The following is a 27116-nucleotide window of genomic DNA, read 5'->3' on the forward strand; positions in this document are numbered from 1 at the left end:
TTTTCTCTTCTTCCTCCCCTACCTTTCCAAACAAATGGAAAAGAGAAATGCTTGTCCTTTGTATTCCACCATGAATTCCATGGGTGTGCTGTACCCCAAAGCCCAGCCCAGGTAAGGAAAAGCAACTCCATGTTTCAAAGTTTGAAGCCAACAAAAACTAGCTGAATGTTGCCTCGAGCTGAGAAGAGAGCTCCCTGATTTGTTGAGGACCATACCATTCCCTCCACTGAGGTAAAATTGCATTTGTCAAATTGCAAGAACGACCTCTGTATCAAGAATCACGTGGCATTTAGAAAATAGAATCACACAGGCAATGCCTTTTCATAGGGTCTTAACTTTGAACTGTTGATCATAGTGAGAGATGACTTGAAAGGAAACGCAGTCAGCAGAGCAACCTCAAAATGGGAGGAGGCCTTTGGGGGCTGTATGGTTTGGAGGCTACTCAGGGATGAGAGATGGTGGGTTATGGGGAAACACCAATGCAAGGTGAGCCATGAGCTTTTCAGACAGGTCCTTGCTGCAGCCTGAGACTGGAACAGTAGACCTGGGGGAAGTTGGTTTCTTCTTCATCCTCTCGACCAATCACCCAACTGGCATGCATGCCAAGTCGCTTCAGTAGTGTCTGACTCCTTGCAACCCTATGGAGTGTAGATGGCCAGGCTTTTCTGTCCATGGGATTCTCCAGACAATAATACTGGAGTGGGTTGCCATGCCCTCCTCCAGGGGATCTTCCCCAGCCAGGGACTGAACCCACCTCTCTTATGTCTCCTGCATTGGCAGGCAGGTTCTTACCACTAGCGCCACCTGGGAAGCCCCAGTTACTTAACTGGGGAACTCTTCAAATCAAAACTAAGAGGATGCCAATCCCTTATTTGGTGTTCAACGCGTCTTGCTGCGGTGAAATATGACACCCTTAAATTGGACCTTCAGAACTTAGACCTCACAGGATCTCAAGGCCCTTTCACCGAAAGCTGGGGGCTTTTGAGAAGATCTGAAACAGGACAGGAAGCTCCCAGGGACCTCTCGCTACTGTCAGCCAGCTCTCATTTCAGAGAATCGTGGGATAGAAATGGTCAGTTCCAAGAATCTCTTGGGAGTTTCAAGTTCATTTTCTAGGAACTCAGAGTTCCTTTGGGAAAGTCCTGGCTGAGTGTCTCACTGGCTGAACTCTGGCATCAGCCTGAACAGTGGGTTGAAGCCTTGAGGCAACTTGTACATGCAGCACGTAATTCTGCATGAGAAGCTGCTTCAGTTGTGTTTGACACTTTGTGAACGTGTAGCCCTCCAGCCAGGCTTCTCTGTTCATGGGGTTCTCTAGGCAAGAATACTAGAGTAGGTTGCCATGGGATCTTCCTGACCCTGGGGTCAAGCCCTTGTTTCTGGCATCTGACTGCATTGATAGGTGGGTTCTTGACCACTAGCGCCACCTGGGAGGCCTGCAGTGCTTATGCTGTGGAGATCTGGAGATCCAAATGCTAGGGGCAGACTCCCCAGTCTATTCATTGATTTTCAGGTGTCAGCTTGTGGGTGACCAAATGACTTGTAATTAGTTTTTAGAATGAAAGGAGAGGGAAAAATAGGGGTTTTCCCATCAAAGTGACCTTCTTTTATTTTACCAAATTCCTCCTGGGATATACCCACTCCTCCTCACTCCTTATCTTGAAAACCGTCTCAAGAAGGAAATGGGGATGGAACACTTAAATATAGAAAATTATGGCTTTGAATACAGCCATAAAGGTTAAAATCTTTCTGGGTATTAAAATGAGGGCTGGATTAGGGGACCTCTGGGGTTTTCCCACCTCTGACAACTTGTTCAGCATTTTTCTATCCCCCTGGGAAACAGGCAGAGCCAGTGTTACATCTGTTCGTAGGCCTTGAGGGGTTTGGCCGGAGGGTTGCTGGACCACCAAGATATTAATACTTTGCTTGATCCAGTGCTCCATCCTGGCCGCCTACCCTGAGTTAGATGTCCATACTGCATACATTTGTAATCACAAATGAGCCCCTGTTCTTTAAAGACTTTCTTTAGACCCTTACATTGGCTGTTGGGAAATGTAGGAGAGGAAATAAACCGTCCACAGTTTTCCAAGTAGAGGGCAGTTTCTCGAATCTTGCTGGTGAATTATGGAAGAAGACTGCTTCTTCCTGCTCCCCTCCTGCAGTTTGCTGTTGTTCAGCATGGACTGTAGCATGCCAGCCTCTGCCCTCCACTGTCTCCTGGAGTTTGCTCAGAATCATGTCCATTGAGTCTGTGATGCTATCTAACCATCTCTTCTTCCACCACCCCCTTCTCCTTTTGCCTTCAATCTTTCCCAACATCAGAGTCTTTTCCAGTAAGTTGGCTCTTTTGCCTCAGGTGGCCAAAGTATTGAAGCTTCAGCAACAGTCTTTTCAATGAATATTCAGCGTTGATTTTCTTTAGAATTGACTGGTTTGATCTCCTTGCAATCCAAGGGACTCTCAAGAGTCTTCTCCAGCACCACAATTGGCATTCAGCCTTCTTTATGGTCCAACTCTCACATCCATACTTGACTACACGAAAAACCATAGCTTTGACGATATGGCCTTTTGCTGGCAAAGTGATGTCTCTGCTTTTTAATATGCTGTCTATATTTGTCATAGCTTTTCTTCCAAGGAGCAAGTGTCTTTTAATTTCATGGCTGCAGTCACCATCCGCAGTGATTTTGAAGCCCAAGAAAATAAAGTCTTCCACTGCTTCCACTTTTTCCCCTTCTATTGGCCATGAAGTGAGGGGACTGGATACTGTGATCTTAGTTTTTTAAGTGTTGAATTTCAAGCCAGCTTTTTCAGTCTCTTGATTCACCCTCCTCAAGAGGCTCTTTAGTTCCTGTTCACTTTCTGCCATTACAGTGGTGTCATCTGCCTGTCTGAGGTTGTTGATATTTTTCCTGGTGATCTTCGGTCCAGCTTGTGATTTCTCCAGCCTGGCATTTCACATGATGTACTCTGCATAGAAGTTTAATAAGCAGGGTGACGATATACAGCCTTGTCATACTCCTTTCCCAATTTTGAACCAGTCGTTTGTGCCATATCCAGTTAGGTTCCCATTTAAAGATATTCAGAAACTACCCATACTCTTAGTTGAAATGGTTAAACAAGGAAAAGTGAAAGCGAAATTTGCTTAGTCGTATCCGACTCTTTGCAACCCCATGGACTGTATAGTGGAATTCTCTAGGCCAGAATACTGGAATGAGTAGCCTTTCCCTTCTCCAGGGAATCTTCCAAACCCAGGGATCGAATCCAGGTCTCCCACATTGCAGGCAGATTCTTTACCAGCTGAGCCATAAGGGAAGCCCAAGAATACTGAAGTGGGTAGCCTATCCCTTCTTCAGGGGATTTTCCCGACCTAGGAATTGAACTGGGGTCTTCTGCATTACAGGCAGATTCTTTACCAACTGAGCTATCAGGGGACTGAAAATCTAAGGAGGAAAAAGACCTTCTTGCCTTGATTTTCTGTTGAGTCTGGCTAAAATATCATATGGCTATAGTGATAGAGTTAATTAAAATAATAGAATCTGGGAATTCCCTAGAGGACCAGTGGTTAAGATTTGGACTTTCTCTGCCATGGACCCGAGTTCAGTCCCTGGTCGGAGAACTAAGATCCCACAAGCCTTGCAGTGCAGCCAGAAAACAAAACAAAACAAAACAGAATCTGACACAGAAATTTGAGCTTACAAGTCTTTTGACCCAGTCTTTTTGCTTGATGGAAGGAAGAGCTGAAGTTTAGGAAGTGACTTGCTCCAGGGCACAGTTGTCAACAGGTAGGACTGCCACTGAATCTTTTTCTATAAAATCCTTCCGATTGTACCCACCCTCTTCGGCCATAATCCTCAGTGTAGGCACAGGTGACATCTGTAAGAACCCTAGCGTTCTGGGGTTCTGAAGGACAGATGAGTCCCTTGGGCATCTTTTATATTTGAAAAGACTGATACTGTTTCTAAGGTATGCAGCTGTGATTGGAGGACCCTAGTGGGACAGTACAGACCTGGAAGATCTATGCTCGGCTCAGCAGTTATAGCTCTCGGGTTACTTCTTGCGACTCAGGTTTGTTCCTTTAAGAGTTACGCTTTTCAGAGATACTGGCTAGAAGGACGGACTTCATTTCCTGGGTCCAGGGCCAGCCAGTCACTCCTGTGCTGAGTTCCCATGAACTGCAGCCAACACCTTCCGGCTGACAAAGCAGGGTTGTCATTGATAAGTGTTTATATTGCACTTTAGACTTGCATAGTTCTTTCTCTGGGTTATTCTTACCTCAGTTTGGCAGGTGAAGAAACTAAACCCATAGAAGCAGTGACTGGTCCAGAGTCATCTGACCAATTAGCAGGGAGCCTCATGCTGGGCTCAGACTCTGAGTTTCTGGGTCATTGCTTTACCCCTGGAATCATGCAGCTTCTCTAGATTATGTTCTTTGCCCCTCACCAACTTCTTTTTTCAAAAATTAAGCTGACTTCTTTTGCAGTGAGCTATAGAGAGCTCTTATTTCAAAGCTGTAGTACCTTATTGGTTGACCAGAAATCTGCAAATAGCTAGGTACACTTCCATGTGGCACCTGACCTTGGTCAAACTGAGCTGAGGTGTGGTGGGACCTGGGAAGGCAATGGCACTTTTCTGATTGGGTTTTTGGAAAAAGATCAGTGCTGTTTTAGGAATATTAAAGGTCTAAGCATTGGGAAAAAGGGATTTAAGTTAAAATATTGGCTGTCGCCTAAAGGTGATTTTTTAAAATCAAACTAAAAAAAAAAAAAGAACGATTTTGCATCTGCAGAAGGTCTTTTGAGAGCTTTTGGCTTCGTTTTCAAACCTCACTAGTTGGGTCCAGAGGTAGTTTCTTGCCAATGAGGCAGAGAGATTTCAGTAAGAATATTGAAAACTTTTACAGTAGAAATTCCCAGAAGAAATCTTACCATCTGTTTATCCTGCTTTTCTTTTATCTTGGTTAAAAAAATTTTTTTTAATCATTTATTGCCTGTTTGTCTTCAGTTGCATCTGTTAAGTACAGATGTTGGATCGAGATGAGTATCTGTTCGTCTGTCTTTACACAATGGTCTCTGAAAATATTATGGAATTTCTCTGTTGCTCCCCACCCCCCCTCCAGTGGTGCGTTTCATTAAGAAGATGAGCAGTTGTGTTTAGAGTATTCCATCGCCTGCCTTTCCCAACGTACCAAGCAGCCTTTTAGATGCTGATTCGTGTTTGTTGCAGAACTATATGATCCAGGCGAATCGGGAGGCAGCCCTCAGCTTGGCAGAGTGCTCCGAGCGGCCCTCCACTCTCCGAGGGAACGCTCTTCAGCTGACTGAAGCAGGGGAGCTGAGCCAATCAGAGGCCACTTTCCTAGCTCAGTCACCAGTCTGTGGTTAAGGAACGGTTTTGCTTTTTTATGCTCTGTGTTGGGAAGGCAGATAAAATGCCAGGTCTGGACTGCCTCTGGGGATAAACTCACCCTGTGTGATGTGAATGAATAGCATCTTGCCTGGCACATCCACAGCAGTTGATAAGGCAGGTGCAGTTCTTCCAAGCAGGCCTTTTCTGTCTTTTTACCTCTATAGCAGCTTTGGTTTTGCCTTGAAAGAGGTGCTTTGGATTATCAGACCTCCATGTATGACAATTTGTACCTGCATGGAATCGAAGACTCGGAGGCTGTAAGTATTTTCATAGATAGCTGATTTCCTCTCTCCTCCTCTTCCTTCTCCCACTAACCACCCCCCCACCCCCCCGCTTATTTCTTAGGCAACGCAGGGAACAAGGAGCTGAAAGCCAACATTATTCGGGTGCTTGCTGGCTACTGTGTGAATGTTCTCTATCTAGTTTAGAGTTGACTGAAGTCATTCTTTATTATATAATTTCTTGTCAAGCAAAAAAAGAAATTAGGGTGATAGGCAGAGGGATCTCAGTGTGTAGTCTGCCTGGATTTATACAGTCCTTGGTCCACATTTGATCTAACAAGGGGTAACTGCTCCTGTACACTGCCTTAAACTATGCAGCAAGTGCCTATGTTTTCCAATAGCCAGGTTCACAGAAAAGGTTCATTCATTATATAATACACATTGTTTATTGAGCTAGCATGAATGGAAGTGCCTTAGCGGTAGCTGTGTTCTGTGCTCTCTGGCCCAACAAGCAGCCCAGCAAGCACTGCAGATCCCCTGCTTCTTTGTTAAGGAAATCAGATGCAAAGGCTGTGGTCATATAACACCCCAGTGCAGAGGCAAGGAGTGTGTCCCTGTACTCTATCTACCCTGGAAGCCTGGAGTAGGCTCACATGTGTTTTGGCTTAGAAAACTGGACTCCTTTCCCTCCATCAGTCAGGCTCATGTAATCTATTAAAATCAGGATGAATGTAGTTTTGAGCAATCCCTAAAATCATACCATCCGAAGGCTAGCTCTTGAATCCAGGGTAGAGCTGATGACTGTCTTTTACTATTGCTAGTGGTGGTTCTTGATTTTTTCATCAATTATATAGACTGCTTCGGCTTGGCTCATGGGACCTGCTGTGTGGAGACTGAATTTTCTAGGAGTGCAGTGCCATGCGTGTTGCCACATTTGAAACAGGAATGTGTTATATAAGGTTCTCTGGCTAAACGACCAAATAAACAGCTTATAACAGAAGGAAAAAAAACCCTATGCTATACGTCAGTGCAGACGTATGTATCAAATGATGTGCTAGCCCTGAAAGATAGAAACCCTCCGTGCCGATGAGGCATCCCATTTTCTTGCCTGTCTGCGTGTGAGCTCTCACTCCAACTCGTTTCCGCAAAGTCTCTCTGCGTGTTGCCCAGCGTGCTCGTAAATTACCAGCCTGTCAGTTTACTGCAAGGGACCATAGTCACAAACGGCGGCTGTGGCTGCAATGGACAAGGTCCATGTTGGCAAGTAGGGTGGGAGGATGGAAGCCGCAAGTGAAGTGGAGTGGCCTGGCTTCCTTGGCTGGGTCCTTTGGGGGCCTGATTATTTCTCCTGCCTCTTCCCTCCACACTCCCTTACAAAACAAGTGATACCTCATTGAATCGCAACTTTTATTCCTGGTCCTTGGTGTTTAAACTTAAGTGGGCTGGACTTATTGCAGAATAAACTGGTGATGTGGGACCCCTGGCTGCTCTGACCAGAGTCAGCTAGGAACGAATGTCTCTGGCACCTCGTTCTCCAGCACTGTGTACATTTTGGAAACACTGGTTCAGAGGGGAGCCATTCTAAGTGGGAAAACATTCTCCCCCATCTTGGTCCGGCCTCCCAGGACGGCCGAGCTCCAGGGTCAGGTGGGAAGCGGCCGAGTGCAGTGATGTGAGCCATGGCGCTAGTTGACGGCAGGAAGTGCTGGCTACCGCAGCGCCGTACTCCCGCTGACTAGATGGTGGCCAGCAGGCTGAGCTCCTGGGGCCGGGCATCTCCACGGAGGCCAGGCAGGTGGGAAACCCGAGGAACTGAGAAAGACACCTGGACCATCCTGAGTTAAAATAGGGGAGGCCTTCTGATGGGTGGGATCAGAAGCATGTCCCATAAATCTGAGGGGGAAGGCAGAGGTGTTCAGAGGGGTGAACTGTCTGTGAATGCTCATTTGAGTTTATTTGTTTTTATAAGGAAGAATAATGTGATGTGTTACCCGAGATGGTGTGAACAAAGCTTCAAGCCAATGGAGAAGACTAGGCCTAAATAGCTGACCCGGTGAAGTGAAAAATAAAGCCACACCTGGAGAGCCACATCCTCTGCAGTCTTTCTCAATGCCAATGCATTTATGGCTGTAAGTGTGGGGTTTGCCCAGATGCAAGCTAAGCTCTCGGAACAGGTCTGGTGGATAGGTGTGCTGATGGCCAGCTGCAGGCCGAGAATACACAGGCACTGAACGCTGAGTATGGCACTTCTCTTTGGGGGGTTGGGGAAGCCACCCACAAGTGTCCCAGCACTCTGCGCTGTTGCAGATGTCTTTGTGGGGTGTGCGGGGTTTTACCTGTCATAAGTGATTCTATTCACTGTGTTCACCCAGTCAGCCTGTCATAAGATCATCTCACCTGGGAACTGATCATTTATTCTGAATAAGAACAAAGCCTTATTGTACACTGTTAGCACCTCACCTCCCCGTAGTATGAGAGAGGTTTTGGCACTGTGATGCGAGGCTTTTTCCTAAGGTCTGGTCCAGAGGTAGATAGTATATTCCTGGTACGCTGGATTTTTTGCTTGTAACTCTCTGTGTTCTACGTACTGTGTGTATCATACAAAGAGAGAGGAACAGGAGCCCTGCTGCAACACACTGAAGTCTGGGCATTTTAGACGGGAGTCCTTTGGAACCTTTTTGGACAAGTCTATTAACTTCTGCTCTGGTTTCTAAAAGGGTGGTGAACTGTCAGCATCATTTAGGTTTATAAGGAAGCATTCATACAAAAGACCTTCTGGTGTCCCATAGCCGGGCCCCGCACAGGAGTGGAGGTTTCACGGAGAACGTCACGTCACTCCTTTTGTTCCCTTGACATGCATAATGAAGTGTGTAGTGGATAATGTGGGGAGTCCACACCCAGCCCAGGTCAGTCACATCCATCACAAGCAGCCTGTCTATATTGTCTCCTACGGGAAGGTTGCCTCATTCCACCTTCCTCGCCTTCATTGGGTCTTCATGCAGCTCTTAGAACCCAAGATACTTTTCACTGGCAGAGCCCCCAGTATACACAATGTTTTTTATCTGATTGATTTTGACAGATCTGCTCCTTGATAAACACATTTTATAAATGGATTCATGTGTATTTTGATGTTTGTGAAATCAGTTTATGAAAAAAAATTTTTTCATGCCCCAGGGGTTATTATATCAACAGTAGGAGGGAAGTTCTTGTAGGGATAGTGACAGAAGCAGCTAAGTAGAAAAAGTTACCTAAAATCCACCCAGAGATAATTGCCATTGACATGTTACTGTGTATCGTTTCAGGCTGTTGTTGTATATATATGTAAGTATGTCATTCTAAACCTGTTACTGTGTATTGCGTTCTGTGAAGTCCTGTTCTCACTTGATGAAATATTGGACACAGGAGGACTAAACTGGCCTGTGGAGGAGGTGCTTTGCAAAATTGAGAGCTCCTACATGGACCTCCTGGAATTTTGAGCATTTTAAATGAAGTTCACACTGTTAAGAGTACTTTGTAACGTGAAGCCAGGCTTAATTGCCCATAAAATTAATAGCTGATTTTTTCCAACATAATTTATTCCATTTTCAAATGCTTAAATATGAAAGTAGAGGGAGAGACCTGATCTTTTTCAATAAAACAGATGATCAGATCACAATTCAAGGCATTTACTAGGGAGGGAAATATATTCTTTTAAGTGTTTTCAGTCATAGAAAGGAACCATGGTGTTTTAATTAATACTATGAGAACCCTTGAAGCAAAGGTAAATTTTATAAAATCTAATGTATATATTAAAAACACATATGTAAATTTATATCTACTTACATATTATAAGGATAACTGTATGTTAATTATTTAAACTATTCGTTTTCTATAAGCCGTGTAACTGTATGTGTTTGCCTACATGTCTGTGTGCCCGCAGGTGTACACACACTGTTCACCCACCTCCACTGACAGACATGCGTGTTTAGACACTGTCCATGCTTTGCTAACTGACGGTTAATTCTAAGTGGGTGATTCCTGCCATAGAGCTTTTGGAGAAGGAACCTTAACTGCTTTTAAGATGAAGATACCCAAGAGGGTTGAAAATCAACACATCCTCAAGGGAATAAATGATTGCTACTTTTAAAGATATAATAAGATTTTAAAATATGAAGATATGTCCTTGTGTTTGTTAGGAAAGAGGATAAACTTCAAACAGAAGGCTTTGTGTGTTTTGGGATCTTTGGAAAAACACTCTAGGGTTACTGAGGATTAGATTTCTTTTGGAAATGTTTAGACCAGCGGTCTTTAGGGTTTGGTGAATCGGAAGATTCTTTCTGGGGTTGGAGAGCCTTTCTGGCCTATTTCCAAAGAGTCAGGCATGTCCTGTGAAAGAAATCATCACTGTTCAGAGAGGAAAACAAAGTTCTGCTTATGGTCTGTGTGATAAATTTGACTATGAAAGTCAACTTATTTTACTCAGCAATGTTGGTGTTTGTTCTGTCTGTTAAATGATGAACAGCACCTTCTCCTTAATTGATCCTTAGCAATGATAGCTTTCTAAAATATATATTGAAATGATTTCTTAATATAATTGTCGTGGAGCTAAAGAGAGAAGTTCCTTAGATCTGGTCAGAACCCATGAATTTGCCTCTTTGAGGTCATCAGTTTTGCCTGTTTCTTGATACTTTCCATTTTCAAGCGACAAAGGGAAACATTGGGATCAATCCCTGACTTTCACTAAGGGCTTCTGTATCTCCTTTCCTGCTGGTGTTCTGCTTCCTAATCAATTATGATGAGTCAATCAGGATTTCAGAATGTGGTCTTGAGACTCCATGTGTCCCTCTGTAGGAAGATCTGCACTAATGATTAAAAACAACAACCCACGCTTTTAGGATGAGGATGGGCCGTTTGCCCTAGTCCTTCCCTTTCCATCAGAGTTCAACTTGGATATTCCTTCTACGTGGACAGTTTCTCAACAGTCAGTCCATCATCTCCCTTAAACATCCCTTACCTACGTAAGCTAAGCCCCCCAAGGAAGACGAGGAGATGTAACTAAATGTGCTATGTGTGTTCTTTTACTTCCATCTCCCACTAGTCCTTTGTAATAACCAAGTCATGAGCTCAGATTTCCATGACACTAAGTTCAAAATTATACCAAGAAGGCTGTGTAGATAGAGACTCTGTATGCTGATCAAAACTGGGCTGATTTAGGTGCCTGTGGTGTGTTTGTATCGGGTCATGCAGACTGTGAACTCTGCAACAACTGCTACAGAAAGTGAGGCCATGTGGAGCAGATGCCTAGGATCTCATTTATTGAGGATGGTCACTAGTAGTGTGTAAACTTGAGAGAGTTTACAGTTCACATAAAATAATGGCAAGCAGATGGGAGCTGTAGATTTTTATACCTTGGACTTTGAACTTTTAGGACTTTGAAGAGTCTAAGGTAAAACCGTGTGGCCCAGTCAAAAGGAAGGTGGCCCAGATAGCTCACATGACAATTTTTAAGATCTAAATAGACCAATCCTTTTCTTCATTCTACATCTATGTAATTTTTTTAAAGCACAAATGTGTGGTTTGGGCAATAAATTTTTTTCTCTCTCTTAAATGGTGATGCAATATCAGTACTTCCTATATCCAATTTTTTTCTTTTGCATCTGTTCTCAGAAATATTGAAGTCTTCCATTTAAAGCAGGATGTTTTGAATTTGCTTTAATTCCTTTTTTGTTCAAGGGTATTGATCTGAGAACATCTTAATGGGAATACTGGCAGCTGTCAATCATTTAGGAGCTTGATCATATAGTTTGTGAATAACTTAGTCCTCTTATTTTACCTTTTTTGTTTATATTATTCTGTAATCCCTCTTTTCTTTTCAGCTTGAGCATCATACAGGAAAAAGAATCTGACTGTCAGTGTTATGACTGTACTAATCGATTTGTTGAAAAGTTCAGTGAGTGATCAGGTTGTAATTAAAAGTATCTCTCAGTCTTTTTTAACCTCCATAAAACTTAAAAAAATTTTATCTTCTACTGAACATGTCTATGAGCTGGAAAATGTCAAGTTTACTTTTTGTATTTTGTGTAATGATTCATGTGTACGTGATGTATTAGTGTGATGAAAAACAGACTCAGTCAAAATTTTCAGGGATTAAGTCCTGGTCCTCTGCTTCCTGGCTTGTGGCCCTGGGTACATAAATTTTCTGGGCATCAGTTTCCACATCCCTAAAGTGTCAATGATAATGGAACCTGCATCTGGAGTGGTTTCAAAAATTATGTATAAAGCCCTTGAAACATATACTGTGGTTTTTGTTATTATTATTGAACATATAATGAATATACTTATGCTTTTTGGAAAAAAACATACTCATTCTTCGGCAGGTTTTGATATCCCCACCAAATCCTGCGGTCTGTTTTCAGAGTAATGGCGTGGCTTTTGACAGTGATTTCCAAAAGTATTATAGCAGTTGACAGGTGAAAGTACACACGGGTCTCCTAAGGCCTTACAATTGGTCGATTGGTTTACTGTATTTTCAGAAGAGTGGGTGAAGGAATGTAATTGAAAAGTGCTGGAGTTGGAGGTCTTGGACCAGCAGTGACCTTGGGCAAGTCACGTAATCACTCTAATCCTCAATATTTCCCCCTGTAAAACAAAGAGGTTTGACTAGATAATTTCTAAGGTTTCTTCAAATCCAAAATCCTGATCTATTTGCTGATAAGCAGTTTCTTTAGTTGGGATACAGATGCCACCATATACCATTTGCTTTTTGAAATGATCAGTTCCTGCAGTGTTTTGTGATAAGGGATTGGGATTTGGACCTTGAGTTTTTTTACAATCTTTGAAGGAGGCAGGTGTGTGTGGCACACATCTTTGAAAGGACTAGATATTTTAAAAGGGAGATTTTTTAAAATTTTAGATTTTTAACATTAAAGCCAAAAAAAGATGATTTTCCTATTGCTCATTTGCTTGCCAATACCCACATGCACTTCTAGCCCATAGCAATTTGAGCTGGAAACACTTGAGTCTCATCTCTAAGGTAAATAAATCAAAGGCAAAAGCTTTCTGAGAAGTTTCTCCTATCCCTTATTGATGATTGAGGAGAAGTATATTTCTTCTTTAAATTATGTCTGTCTTGGGCTTTTCTGATAGCTCAGTCAGTAAAGAGTCTGCCTGCAGTGCAGGAGATCTGGGTTCAACCCCTGGGTCAGGAATATTCCCTGGAGAAGGAGATGGCAAACAAATCCAGTATCCTTGCCTGGAAAATCCCAAGGACAGAGGATCCTGGTGGGCTGCAGTCCATGGATGGAGTCACAGAGTCAAGCAGGACTGAGCGACTAACACTTTCACTTTCCCTCTTACTTGTGTACTAGAAGAGTATTGACAAAAAAAGTTTCAATAATTGTTTTGTGATTTAATTATCAAGAATGTTTACTGTTTGGTGTTTTCTTGCTTTACAAACTTTTCTTCAGCTCAGCATTATTATCCTTTGGGGTATACTGAAAACAATAATTGGTCAGTAGGAAAACCCCAGGAATAGAATAATGTCTAGGATACATTCATAATTTTTTAAAACTTCATTTGTTACAATCTGTATGACTTTCCTCTATGGTAAAGTAAAAGGCCACTAAGATGAAAGAGTAAAGAATATTTACTTCAGCCCCGAAGCAAATATTCCCTTAAATATTCTTTAAAGTCAGCATTGGAGGGAAATATTTATCATCAAGCTAGTAAAGTATGATGTTCATCATGCTAAAATAGTTAGTGAATAAACAAATTAGTTCCCCAGTTTATTTCCAGAGAGTCATTGCTACTGCTGCTGCTAAGTCGCTTCAGTCGTGTCCGACTCTGTGCGACCCCATGGACAGCAGCCCGCCAGGCTCCTCTGTCCCTGGGATTCTCCAGGCAAAAATACTGGAGTGGGTTGCCATTTCCCTCTCCAGAGAGTCATTACTGATAGCTTAATATCCAATTTCAACAGATGTCCCAGAGATTAATGTCTTGGGGTTTATTTGATTCAATGATTTTATTGATCCAAGAGGTAGAATTAAGAACTTATTATTAGATTTTCAAATAATCTCACGTTTAATCTCATATTGTTGATGCTTAGAATATAGGGATGGAATTATATATTTATATTATGTAGGTGACGTTGACAAGGTAGAGAAGTGCAGAGCATTTCATAGTTACCATGATGCTCTGGGCCTGTTGAGAAGTATGAGAATGATGTGGAGTAAGAAGGAAAACCACACAGGTCCAGAAAGGCTAGGTAGATACTTGATTTTAGAAAGAGAAGATCTCTGGATGGTCACATTTTATTATTAGGTAACTGAAGACTAAAAATTTGGTACATAAATATGATGTATATTCCTTGAGTACCAATGTTAGTTTTCTTCTGTATTGTAAATTTCTGAGGTCATATATTGTATTTTATTGACCCTAAGGCCTACACCCCCCACACATACATTTTGATACATCTGAAAAGGGGCTGCCTCTTAAATTAATGACATCTCATAGTTTTCTTTGCAATGGCAACCCACTCTAGTACTCTTGCCTGGAAAACCCCATGGATGGAGGAGCCTGGTAGGCTGCAGTCCATAGGATCGCGAAGAGTCAGACACGTCTGAGCGACTTCCCTTTCACGTTTCACTTTCATGCATTGGAGAAGGACACGACAACCCACTCCAGTGTTCTTGCCTGGAGAATCCCAGGGACGGGGGTGCCTGGTGGGCTGCCGTCTACGGGGTTGCACAGAGTCGGACACGACTGAAGCGACTTAGCAGCAGCAGCAGCATAGTTTTTTTTAAGGATTATTTATTTATTTTTCGTTGTGCTAGGCCTCTGTTGCTGTGTGTGGGCTTTCTCTCATTGTGGTGGGTGGGGGCAATCTTTGTTGCGGTGCACAGGCTTCTCACTGCGGGGGCTTTTCTTGTGCAGCGCGGGCTCTAGGCACGTGGACTTCAGTAGTTGCAGCACGTGGCTCAGCAGCTGCGGCTCTCAGGCCCTAGAACGCGCAGGTTCTGGTAGTTGTGGTGCTCAGGCTTCAGTTGCCCGAAGCATGTGGAATCTTCCCGGACCAGGGATTGAACCTGTATCCCCTGCACTGGCAGGTGGAGTCCTGTCCACTGTACCACCAGGAAAGTCCAACATCTCATAGCTTTATCAGTAGTTTTTCCCTAAGTGACACATAATCTGATGTTGAGTCTTAAAATCCTTGTCATCTTAAATTCAGTGGAGTGGAGTATTTAGGAAAAAATATTTAAGCAATACAAAGCCATAGAGTCTGAAAAATTTGTCTTCTTTGACTATATTCCACCTAGTCCCTTCCTCAAAGGTAGATGTTCTTAACAATTTAATGGGTATATCTTCAGACCTTTTTTTCCTATGAAAAGTGAAAGTTGTTCAGTCATGTCCGACTCTTTGTGACTCCATGGACTATACAGTTATAGTCTCCAGGCCAGAATACTGGAGTTGGTATTCTTTCCTTTCTCCAGGGGTCTTCCCAACCCAGGGAACAAACCCAGGTCTCTTGCATTGCAGTCGAATTTTTTACCAGCTAAGCTACAATACATTGACATTTAGAAAAATGTACTTACAACACACACATCCTATTTGTAATTTTAAAAATATAAATGAGACCATAATAAATATTATTCTGTGATTTGCTTTCTTTACCTAAAAGTATTCCATGGGTATTTTTCCCTATCAATCTATTCTTTTTAATAACTGAATGACATAATGAGTATGTAGGGTGGAATTACCATAATGAATTTAGGCCACTGATAGATTTAGGATGTATTCCATTTTCAATCCTGCATATAAGTATTATAATAGTTAATTTTCCTACATATGAATCTTTCTTTATACATGGGGCATTTCCCCAAAATAGTTTCCTAGAACTGCAATCGCTGGGGTTAGTACATTTCAAGATTTACAGATATTGGTGAGTACTGTAAAACATTTTTATATTAAAATAAAATGTAAACATTCTTTTTTTGATTGAGAATAAGCCAAATTAGCTCAAGGTTTTAATATGAAATATAAGACTTCAAAGAACTTTCTTGATCAAGGGAAGCAGCTTTGGGCTGTGGCCTCCAGATTTCATAGGAAGAATTTATTTACTCTCTGTTGTAATACTTTTATTTTAAAAATCCCACAGAGACTTGCATCCCCCCCCACTCCACCAGTTCATTTCATTAAAAAACAAAAACAAAAACGAAAACTGAGGTTCAAAGGGGTGGGGCAACTTGTGCAGAATGACCCAGACAATCTGTGGTGGAATTGTCCCTAGAACCTCCTCATAGTGCTTTCTAGAGCAGTATTCTTTTTACAATGCCAAATTCCAGGGTTAATAATATTTTAAAAAATGGAATAAACCAATGAAGGATGGTATAAGCAGATTATTTTGTATGGTGCTTGCTTGACAGCTAACAAAGCAATTGGGAGTTGAGAGAACCTCCAAGATAGAGAATAGATTGCTTTCTGACCCAAATGGTGAGCTTTTTATCTAAGATTGAAATCCAGATTAAAATGGTTATTTCTTTCAAGCTTTTTTGTTTGCTATTGCTTTCTGATATGGTTTGCAATCCCCAGTCATTGATGGATTAAAGTGATAATGCATCCATAAAACTTAAATGAACATTAAAAGCTCGATACTCGAGAATGTCAGAAAGACATCTTGTGTTTTAGGAAAATGTTAGCGTTTTTGTTATTTGTATGCAGGTCTTGATGACATCTGCATGTTGATGGTACATTTGACTCTAACCAAGAGTGACCCAAGTTCCATTTTCATTCTTTCTTATTTTCGAGTCATCTCCATGAGCTTCCAATCCAGGAAAATACTTGCATAATTCAGTAGTGATATTTTTAAAAGGTAAAAGAAAAGGGACAGCAATATTTGTAAAAGGTAAAAGGAAATGACATGTTCTGGGTGGAGGCAGCTTGTATCACTGAGAATCTCCACCAAAAACAGCGATAGCATCCTCAAATTAGGGCAATTTGAGAGAGTTTAATACATTAAGAAGGGGTTATTAGGGTGAAAGGAAACCACAGAGGGTAGTACAGCACCCTCATGACTAACTGCAGACTTGTTACCACTCTTAGATTCAGTGGGGCTAGAGAAGGGCATGATTACAGAAACCTAGGAGGACTGATCCTGTCAAGAAGGCTAATCAAGAAGGAACCAGCTTTGCCTTTGGAGGGATGCAGCCAGTCTAAGGGCATCCCACGGGGAGGAAGCCAGGGGATAAATACCCCAGTCTCCTTCTGCCCCCTCACTCTGAACTCTGCTGCGGCTCCCACTGGCCAAACCCAACCGGAAGCCAACAAGTAGGGCTTATAGGCCACCCATGCAGTGTAAGAGCAGAGTGGGAAAGAGTGGAGGCTCATCTGGAGAGGACGCTGCTTTTATTCGCATTACTAATGGTCATTGTTTGAATACAGTTGTGTCAATTAAGCATGCACTCTGAAGGCATTCCTAAAACACACCTCTGAAGATGCCAGCAAAGCGCCAGAGGTGCTGCTGTTGGTCATTTTTCACTGGAGATGTGAATGGGCTTTCACATGTGTCACTATTTTCATAGTTCTACTAAAAATGGAGGCCTGGATTTTAATACATTTTAAAAAAATGAAGACGGCGGCGGTAGCGAGTGGCGCTGCGCTTCGAGGGTCGCGGGGGACCCGGCGGGCGCCGCAGCCTGGGGCGCCGGGCCGAGCTGAACCGCCGCCCCCAGTACGCGCAGCTGGAGTTTAAAAAAAAAAAAAAAAATGAAGATGAAGATTTGGATTACTTCAACAAGGTCTAGCAATGGAGGAAAATAAGAGATTTAAATACTAGTTTTGTGGAGAAAGCTCGAGAAACTAATCTGTGTGGGCTTCCATGAGAATCCACTAAGATCTCTGTAGATAATGAGCAGATACAGAAAAGCAGGGATGAGACCAGCTTGTGGCTCAGCTCTGTTCCACTGTTGTGACCGGACCAGAATTAATTCTTAGGAGCCCTCCTGATGTCATCACATTGTGATTCTTAGCACATAAAACTGTGGGAGGGTTGGTGGGAGGAAGGATTAGCATTGGGAGATTTTACCATTTTGATGACAGGCTCCTTATTAAAAGATGTATTGACTTAGTGGGGTGGGGGTGGGAATGCTGAGAGGAGTGTTCCCTTTATAGTGTTAAAACACAATGTGTTTAGCAAGGTTTATAGGAAGCCAGTGGAAACTACTGGTTTGGAGGCCAGGCTTCGCCATTTTCAGTAAAGTTAAATAGATCTTCTGTGTCTCTTAAAGTCCGTTTTGACTGCTTAGTGGTTAAGCCGTGTAGAATTTGTGAAAATCCATTGAGATGCATATGTATATGGCGTGTTTCAGGGTGTGCATTATACTTAAATTTGAAGTTTTGGAAGTCTCTTTGGGGGAAGCAAGTGAAACTGTTGGGATTCTGGAAGCTGGTTAAGGGATTAGGATAGGATGGGCATAGTGAAGGCCCTTGTTTCCCATCATTGGAGAAATGTACAGGGAGGAGAGTTCTTATACTGATGATGTGCTGTAAGTCCTGAGATCAAAAGAGCACTGATCCTGACTGGTGGACCAGTTGGCCAAGGATGGGACACGTGATTCTTCACTGGGAGATGGGAAGACCATGTCCTCCCAGTGTCTGGAGCTTCAGAGGGGTCTCCTGTTGCTTGGTGCTCATCTTGATCTCTTGCTTCACCACTCTCACTAGAACAGATTAGTTATTACAGTGGTTGTTACCTGCCCTGTATGGCAGATGCCTCACCTCTCTGAAAATTATGACTCCTAATGTAAGGAGGACTCTGGGGAGTAGATTTTCTCTTTGCCTCCAGCAGGGTCTGCAGGGTCAGAGTCAGGCTGTTTTCACTGGTGAGAGCTGGTTCTTATTGCTACAAAACAGTGCCAGTGCATCAGCAGAGAGCCAGTTCAGATGATAAAGAATAAAATGATGATTGCCCTGTCTCGGTTGAGGTTTATTTGAATAAAGTTGTAAGGATCAGAGGCTTCCCTGGTGGCTCAGATGATAAAGCATCTGTCTGCAACGCAGGGGACCCGGGTTCGATTCCTGGGTTGAGAAGATCCCCTGGAGAAGGATATATCAGCCCACTCCAGTACTCTTGCCTGGAAAATCCCATGGACAGAGGAGCCTGGTAGGCTACAGTCCATGGGGTCGCAACGAGTCGGACATGACTGAGCAAATTCACTTTCACTTTCTAAGGATCAGATGTTTACTCTTGGAAGGGTGTGTGCTTGGTCCATGGGTATACTCAGCAGAAAGGTGCTGATTAAGTCTTTAAATACTAAAGCTAAGCTGAGAAACATACTATATGCACACAATGTTTTCATTTTCAAAATTTATATACTTATAAAATAATATATATTATTTTTAGGCATTAGTTTCTCATATTAATTTTATAGATCTAATTCTTTAATTATTGCTAGTGCAGAGTGCAATGTTGAAGCAAGGTGAGGGAGGTCTTATAATGGAAGTATACTATTACCATTTGTTATTATAGATGCTTTCATCAGCTATGTTATTTTGAATTGTGTGTGCGTGTGTGTGTGTTTGTGCATGTGTTTGTGTATGTGTTTTAAACCCCTTGGATCAAAGCTGCAAAATAAAGAACTATGCAAACTGTGCAAGATATTACAACTATCAGGATTTTATTAGGACTGAGTAGTACATTGATTAGCATGATAGTTTTGCCTAGTTCTGAAATACACACTGGTATAAAGGTAGCTAAAAGAAGTTCTTCATGCCACATTCCAAACTTAGTGGGGGTGGACCTCTCCAAAATTTTTTAAGAGAAAGGAAAAGAGAGAATACAAGAAAGAAAAATAAAAGAAAATTCATAGCCTAGTTTCTGTGAATGTTTTGATTCATATTCCTTTGAAATAAAATATGTTCTGACTGTAAGATGTGCAACTGGTTGTTAGATTTTTCGCTTGAGTGTTGCATTTACATAGAGAAGCTGGCTTTCAAAATGCCAGCCAGCAGCCAACTCAAATGCTTAAGATTTGTCTAACTTACTGACTACTTTAGTAAGAAGATTTCCTGACGATGTTTCAAGGAAACACCCAGAGACCTTGTTCTGGAAAACTCAACCAGAATTTTGTCAGTTATGATCTATCAGATTCTTAGGGTATTTGATCTTCACTTCCTAATTTAGGGCTTGCCAAGATTCTGTGACTATAAAACCTCACCTCCACATACTCAACTGAAGAGGATACTTTTGAAGTTCAAGATTGCCTTCCTGGAGAAAACTTGGGGATATTCATCAGGCTCTGGCTGTAAACTATACCATTTCTTTTTAAAAAAAATTTTAAAACGTTTTTTAGTCAAAGTATAGTTGATTTGCAATGATTCAGGTGTACAGCAGAGTGATGCAATTATCTACCATTTCTTTATAAGTGTAAGAAGTGTCCATCATCCCCTAAGCATTTATGTTAAAATAACTTCTGAGCTTCCTCAGCCAAGGACATGGATAGATTCTGGAAGCATTTCCTGATTTACTGATTGGGGCTTCTTCTGTGTCCTGACTCTCCAAAAAAATTATTGGACCTTTTGGCAATACTGGGGGACAGATCCGACTCTGATGGGTAGTGCTCTTTATTGTACCGGCATGTAATGACACTGGCCTTCAATTTCAAAAGGGCCCTTTGAATGAAGCCCAGGTGTTATATTAATGTTCTGCAGAACACGCTTTGGGAAAGATTCTTTGCAGCAGGTAACTGGGAGGTATTGAAGTGTTTTTAAATGGAAAGTGGTGTGATCCGATGTGCATAGGTCAGGGTAGAAGATGGATTTGAAGAGAGAGAATTCAGGCAGAGTTCAATTAGGAAGCTCTTGAAATAGTCCAGGTGTGAGATCATGGAGGCCTCAAGTAGGGCAGTAGCAGTGGGAATAGAAGAGGAGGCGGACTGAGAAATATTTAAGTCATAAATGCAGCGGATTTAATAACTAATTAGCTTAGGAAGGGAGCAGAGTCTGGGATGAACCACTCCACTCTGGCTTGGGTGACTGACTGGTTAGTTGTATGCTACTGAGATTGGAAAACTAAGCCATTTCTTCTGATGCCTTTTGAATTAACCCCAAGGAGCTCAGGTTAAAAGCAGTGTCCAGATTCTGAGGGCTTCAGTCTTCCAGCGCTTGATCTTGATTCCTGGCTAAGAAAATTACTTGGCTTCATCCCAGGGTTGTGAAATAGTTTTGTTCCGGAGATGCAGGATACCCGGAGACCAGGAGCTGGCTGCACAATAATTATGTTCTAGCCGTCTCCATGTCGAGCCCAGGAAACACGCCATAGTCTGCTAGCTTTGGTCTTGAGGACCTTCTTAGCAAAGAAATCTTCAAATTGATTTTTAAACAGCCTCTTCCTCAGTAAATGAGTATTTTTCCTGGTGACAACCAGACTACCAAGAGGGGCATTTGAGATATTGCTTAAATAGTCACCAAAAGGAAAAACCATTTAAAACATCTTATTCTGTTATATATGCTTCTTTTTCTGTTAAGCAGTAGAAGATCATAATTTTTTTTCCCCAACGTATCTCCCTCTCTTAATTTTGTCAGGAGTTTTTACCTATTCATTTAGTATGTCCATTGACATATGTGAAAGGAAAAGGGATTGGTCTCTAGTTATCAAGTAAGTTTGGTAATGACCACATTCAGTGCCCTTTCACGGCACACAGTAGGCCTTTCAAATCTCTTGCATTCTGTGATAAATAACCAGTTATACCTTATTTGACCCAAAGATATCCCTAAGTCATTTGACCTCAGAACCCATTTTTTGCTCTCCCAGTGAATGCCTGTTAACTATTTGAAGAACAGGTATTCTGCAGAATGTAGCTGGGGAAAGGCTCATCTAGTTATTTGCACAGAGTCACATATTTTCTGGGAACAATCTCAGCATCTTAAATTGGTTGCGTTTTGCAGGGTGGGATGCAGTTAACTTTAGATGGGTATACATGTTCCCTGGCCTTCCTCTCAGAAACTTCAGTTCACTAGTTTGGGATGGGGCTTTTAGGATTTGTGTTGTTGACATGCACTTCCGAGGTAATTAAAAAAAAAAAATTAGTTTGATAACTTGTTTACAATGTTGTGTCTGTTTCTGCTGTGCAGCAATGTGAATCAGCTTTAGATATGCATATATTCCCTCCCTCTTGAGCCTTCCTCCCCCCCACCCCCTATCCCACCCTTCTAGGTCATCACAGAGCAGCAAGGTGATTTTTATGTAGCTACTTTGAGAAACAATAGGTAAAATTATTGCCCTGATCAGCAGTGTTTGTGACAGGGCACCATTTCCCTTTATTAAGTCTCTGTCCTAAAAGAGGGCTTCCCTGGTGGCTCAGACGGTAAAGAATCCGCCTGCAATGCGGGACACCTGGGTTCGATCCCTGGGTTGGGAAGATCTCCTGGAGGAGGGCATGGCAACCCATTCTTGCCTGGAGAATCCCCAAGGCCAGAGGAGAAAAGAAAGGTGTACTATCTCCCTCAGGGTGGTAAGTCCTTTGAAGTAGGAATGCCTTTCTTATTCCTCTCCCCACCCTTGCCTAGCCTTTGTAGCCTATGTACTTGCCCCAAGACAGACACTCAATAAATGGTTGCTGGGTGAATTGAAATTCAATAACCCCAGTTCCTCCAGAAATCAAGAGGGACCTGGGGAGTGGTCAGAAATGGTTGAACATGGTGTATGTGTCAGGGATTCCCCAGGACATGTATACATATATCCATGATCAACCTCATAATTATTTTTTCTTTGAAAAATCAAAGTAAATTTAAAATTAGAGGTTAGCAGGTTTAGGAAGTTAAAAGGCCTATATTTGTAAAAAGCCAGAGTGTGCTAAGGGAAATTCAGTCTTCTCCCTTTATAGTTCCAGCTAGGCTGTATTGATTGTAATCATACTAGAGACACTGTAAGTTTCCCTCTACCCCAGACTCTCAGACCCTACTCCCTGGAGCCTACCTTATTTAATAGTTATTTTTTTAACTAGAAAATGTTTTGAGATATAATTCATGTATCTACCACACAATTTGCAGAGTGGGACACGACTTAGTGAGTAAACAGCAACAAATTATACAGTTCACCCATTTACAGGATATAGTTCTGTGGCTTTAGTAATATTCAGCTATCACATCGCCCCAGGAAGAAGTCTCATACCCATTAGCAGTCTCTCCTCCCTGCACCCAGTTTCCCCAGTCTTATCTCTGTGGATTTACCAGTTCTGGACTTTTCATACCTATGGAACCAGTCTTACAGTATGTGGTCTTTTGTGATTGGCTTCTTTCTTTTATTTTTAAAGTTATTTTATTAAAAAAATGTTAATTGAAGGATAGTTGCTTTACAATGCCGTGTTAGTTTCTACTCACAGCAAAGTGAAGCAGCTATATGTATACACATATCCTTTCTTTTTGGGTTTCTTTCCCATTTAGGTCACCACAAAGCACTGGGCATAGCTTCCTGTGCTATACAGTAGGTTCTCATTAGTTATCCATTTAATACATGATGTCGTAGTGAATTTATATCATTCCCAACCTCCCAATTCAGCCCAACCCTCCTTCCCCCTTGGCACCCATACATTTGTTCTCTCTGTCTCTGTCTCTATTTCTGCTTTGTAAATAAGATTGTCTATATCAGTTTTTTTTTCAGATTCCACATATATGGATTAAAATACAGTGTTTGTTTTTCTCTTTCTGACTTACTTTACTCTGTATGACAGTCGCTAGGTCCATCCATGCTTTTCCAGATGACCTAATTTTGTTCCTTTTAATGGCTGAGTGATACTCTGCTGTGTATATGTACAATTTCTTCATTCACTGAACAGCATGTTTTCAGGCTTCGTATATTTTGCAGCATCTATCAGCTTTTCATTTTTTTCTATTGCCAAATAATATTCCATTGTGTGGATATAAACTATCCTTTCATCTGTTGATGGACATTTGCATTGCTTCACTGTTTGGCTGTTATAAATAAATGTTGTACAAGTTTTTGGTGTATGTGGAACTTAATTGTTTCTTGACCAGTTACTTTAAAATGTAAGCCATTTTTAATAATTTGAGATGTACTAAAGATATATATTGAAGATTCAAGGTATTTTAGAATCCTACTCTACTGACCTATGGACATACCTCAGCTATTTCCATGTAACCCTGCTCTAGGCAGTGTGGTTCCCTCTCAGGTGCATGAGTAGGCAGTGTTCAATCTTAAATACAAGAGTTGTGAACACCATTCCCTTTCTGGGGGGAAGCCCCTCCCGCTTTACAGGTTTCACATTGCACAAGCTCCAACTCTTATTCTTTTCCTTCTATGAGGCTCTTTCCAGAGTTTCCAAACTCTTCTGAACTCGCAGGGTGGCATCTATCCCACTCATTAAGGTGCTGACCACCTGCAGCTCCATATGGCTTTCTCACCATTTCACACGTCTGTGTGTTATCTCTGCAAATGAGATGCTGGAGGGTAGGGATCAAATCTTACCATTCTTTTGTGCCTCCCAACCACAACTACGCAAGGGTTAGAGAGAAACTGATATTGAGTAAATGAATGGATGCTATAGCTCAAAGTCTCTGTGCCATCAGTGTTCTCTGCATAGTAAAATGGGACTGGTTTGCACCAACCAGTGAGGAAATGACAAACGTCATCGATTAAACCAGGTGCAGCTCTGAAATTGCGGGGGGCTCATTTAAAGAGCTGCTGACTTGTCACAGAAAATGCTGAAAGGCGTTCTGTTTAGAAATAATCTTGTCTGAACATCGTATATTCTCTTCATTTCTTCTTACTTGTTCTCATTTGCAAGGACATGTTCAGGGACATTGTCTTGAAAATAGGATCCTTGCAACTTCCTCTCTTTTATTTCCAAGCTCAGATCATAATTTAGCAGCTCTATCATTATCAGACCCATTATGTCTGGGATGGCCATCAACCGAATGTCTCTTCCGTGACTTCGCAAACAAGGTCAGTTCTTTGAAAGAGCCCCCGTAAACAGTCCTCATGTTTATCTCTAAAGCAAATGGGAACTATAAAGAAAAAAATATTAAAAAGTCAGATAGAAAAGTATAATAATTTGAAACGGAACAAAGATATTTGTTTTTCTGGTATTTGGCAATGAATATCTGAGCCGTTTTCCTGTAAAACCTTCTCCCCAGATATTTCTCTGTGAATGAAAGTATTAAACAAACCATCCCAGTTCTTCCTTATGGTCGAGTTATGAGAAGTTCCTTGGAAATAATTCTGCCTAAATATAATTACTGATTCATAGCCTGAATTTTTGTGTCATGTTGAAAAGAACTACAGACTAGGACAGACGGCCTTGGTCGGTGCTACCCTGGTTTATAATGAGGGGCTGGCTGAGGGCTGTAGAGACAGACTGTACAGACTGTACATTATAATGAAGCTGCAGCTGTTAGTTATTATGCTAGGGCCACGCTGATTTGCTTGCTCACAGCTGTAATGGGTAGAAAAATGGTGGATCCCTTCAGCAGGAATGTGTCGCCATTCACATAGAGACGGGGTCATCTGGGCGACTTCTTAAGTCCCTACTGTGCAAATACGGTGACATCTGTTCAACAAACAGGTGGAATATGTTGTGAGGCATGAGCTTTGTGAATTAATCCTAGGCCTATTTATTGGTTGTCTTTGTGCAGGGCAAGTTAATCAATCAGGATGTTACCAAAGAACTGTTTATGGATGTGTTTATTTCTGAGCATCCAGACAAACACTAGGGCTTGTAGCCCTTATAAGAGTAACAGAGATAGAAAGTATATGAAGATGCTCAGAGCTCCATGGAGAGATACTAGATCTGCGCACATGCAACAACTCGGAGGAACCCTAGAATAATGAGATGGGGCTTTATTTTTGCAGAACAACTTGGAATCACATGGTGCTTGCCATTTACTAACTGTTTGGATTTGGACCAATTATTTACCTTCCCGAGTCTATTTTCTTGTTGGTAAAGTGGGATAATAATATCCTTACAAGCTTATTGAGGTGATGAAATCAAATTAGATAATGTACATAATGAAATAAAGTTCTGACACATTGTTTAATAAAATTTAGATACTATTATTAATTGGAAGGCACATTAGGGTGACTGAAATCAGGTTCAGGAGGTTTAGGCACAAAAGAATTTGGGAATCAAAAAAAGACTTTGGAGATATGGAATTAGTCTGTATAATTTTATAAAGGTAATAATATCTAAGCTAGACTACTAGAACCGTAGTAATAGTTACCACATGTTATGGGCCAGAGTTGTGATTGCTCTATGTGAATCTTTCCCAAATTTTCACGATAATCTTATGATGTAGATACTCTTATCATTCATTTCCTAGGCATAGAAAACTGTTAAATGATTTGTCCAGAGTCATGCAACTAGTAAATGATGGAACCAGGGTTTCAATCCGTGCGTCTGACTCAGAGCCACTTCTGGAAAAAGGGAAGCGGGGGGTTAGGGTGAATAGAAAGGCGGAGATGGTGGATCAAATAAAGAAACAGAACCGTGAGGGAAAGACTGGGCAAAGTATTAGCCAGCTGGGAAAGATGGAGACCTGCTGGTGATCAGGCGTGCTGTGGAGTGTTTGGACTGATCTGTGGGCAGAGTGGAGCCACTTCCTCTCAAGGGGGGACTTCCTTGCATCTGGAGGAATCCTGGAAACGTGGTGGTCTCATCTGAATGTGTCTGCTCCACTTTTGCGTTCTCTTGACGATGACCAAGCCACTTCACGCACATTTCCTGTGTCAGGGCAGAATCTTTTATCTCATCCAAGTTGTTCCTCAATTTCCTTAAATTTAGACTGGAGTTGCATTCCAGAACCCTACCTGATATGCACTTTCTTCTTTAAACATACCCTGTCCGCTCTTTTCCATAAGCCATCTATTCACTCACCCATCTAATCATTTACTCAGGCCCGAACACATGAACGCCGTGCTAGCAGAGCGATGAACAAAGCCGGAGACCGGCTTCATCCTTCTCACACAATTCCAGGAAGTGGACCCTCTATTCTGGGGAATATCAATCTTTCAAACATTTTTGAAAACAACGCCAAAATGTGAATCAACTACGTTACCAAACATGCTGTTAGCTGACATCCTTCCCCTGCCCCCACCTCCCCCCCATAGCAGTCCTATTTTGATGAAAGAATCAGAGGATTGATCTTCATTCCTGTTCATGCTCTTTTTTTTTGAGGGGGGTAGCTCTTTAAGTCCTAGTCTTGGTACTTCTGTAGTCCCTTTATTCAGGGCTTTGTCAGGTTTTTAAAAAAAAAATTTTTTTTAAGTCTTTATTGAATTTGTTTCAATATTACTCCCGTTTTCTGTTTTGATTTTTTGGCAGCGAGGCATGTGGGATCTTATCTCCCTGACCATGGATCAAGCCCACCCCACCCCACCCCTCCCGCATTGGAAGGCGAAATCTTAGCCCCTGGACCACCAGGAAAGTCCCTATTAGCCAGTTTCAAATGTTCCTTGTGCCTATTTGCACTTCCTTCATGCTTTCCTATTAAGCGTCTGGGAAA

At 41.9% G+C, this 27116-nt stretch overlaps 1 protein-coding gene across 4 annotated transcripts in view; it reads left to right on the plus strand.

Annotated features, from left to right (window-relative positions):
- Nucleotides 1-27116, plus strand: part of CACNB4 (calcium voltage-gated channel auxiliary subunit beta 4) — a 276636-nt gene that overhangs the window by 120457 nt on the left and 129063 nt on the right. The window contains exon 1 of one of the 4 annotated variants that reach the window (XM_042243865.1): nt 5363-5663. The exons of 2 other annotated variants lie outside the window; for them this stretch is intronic. In XM_042243865.1, coding sequence (XP_042099799.1) covers nt 5619-5663 — 45 coding nt within the window. In that variant the 5' untranslated portion in view covers nt 5363-5618. Of the gene's footprint in view, nt 1-5362; nt 5664-7599; nt 7757-27116 lie in introns of those variants that run through there. One more of the 4 variants, XM_060409927.1, reaches the window with a different exon arrangement.

The sequence above is a fragment of the Ovis aries genome, chromosome 2, assembly GCF_016772045.2.
Source record: "Ovis aries strain OAR_USU_Benz2616 breed Rambouillet chromosome 2, ARS-UI_Ramb_v3.0, whole genome shotgun sequence".
Lineage (NCBI taxonomy): Eukaryota > Metazoa > Chordata > Mammalia > Artiodactyla > Bovidae > Ovis > Ovis aries.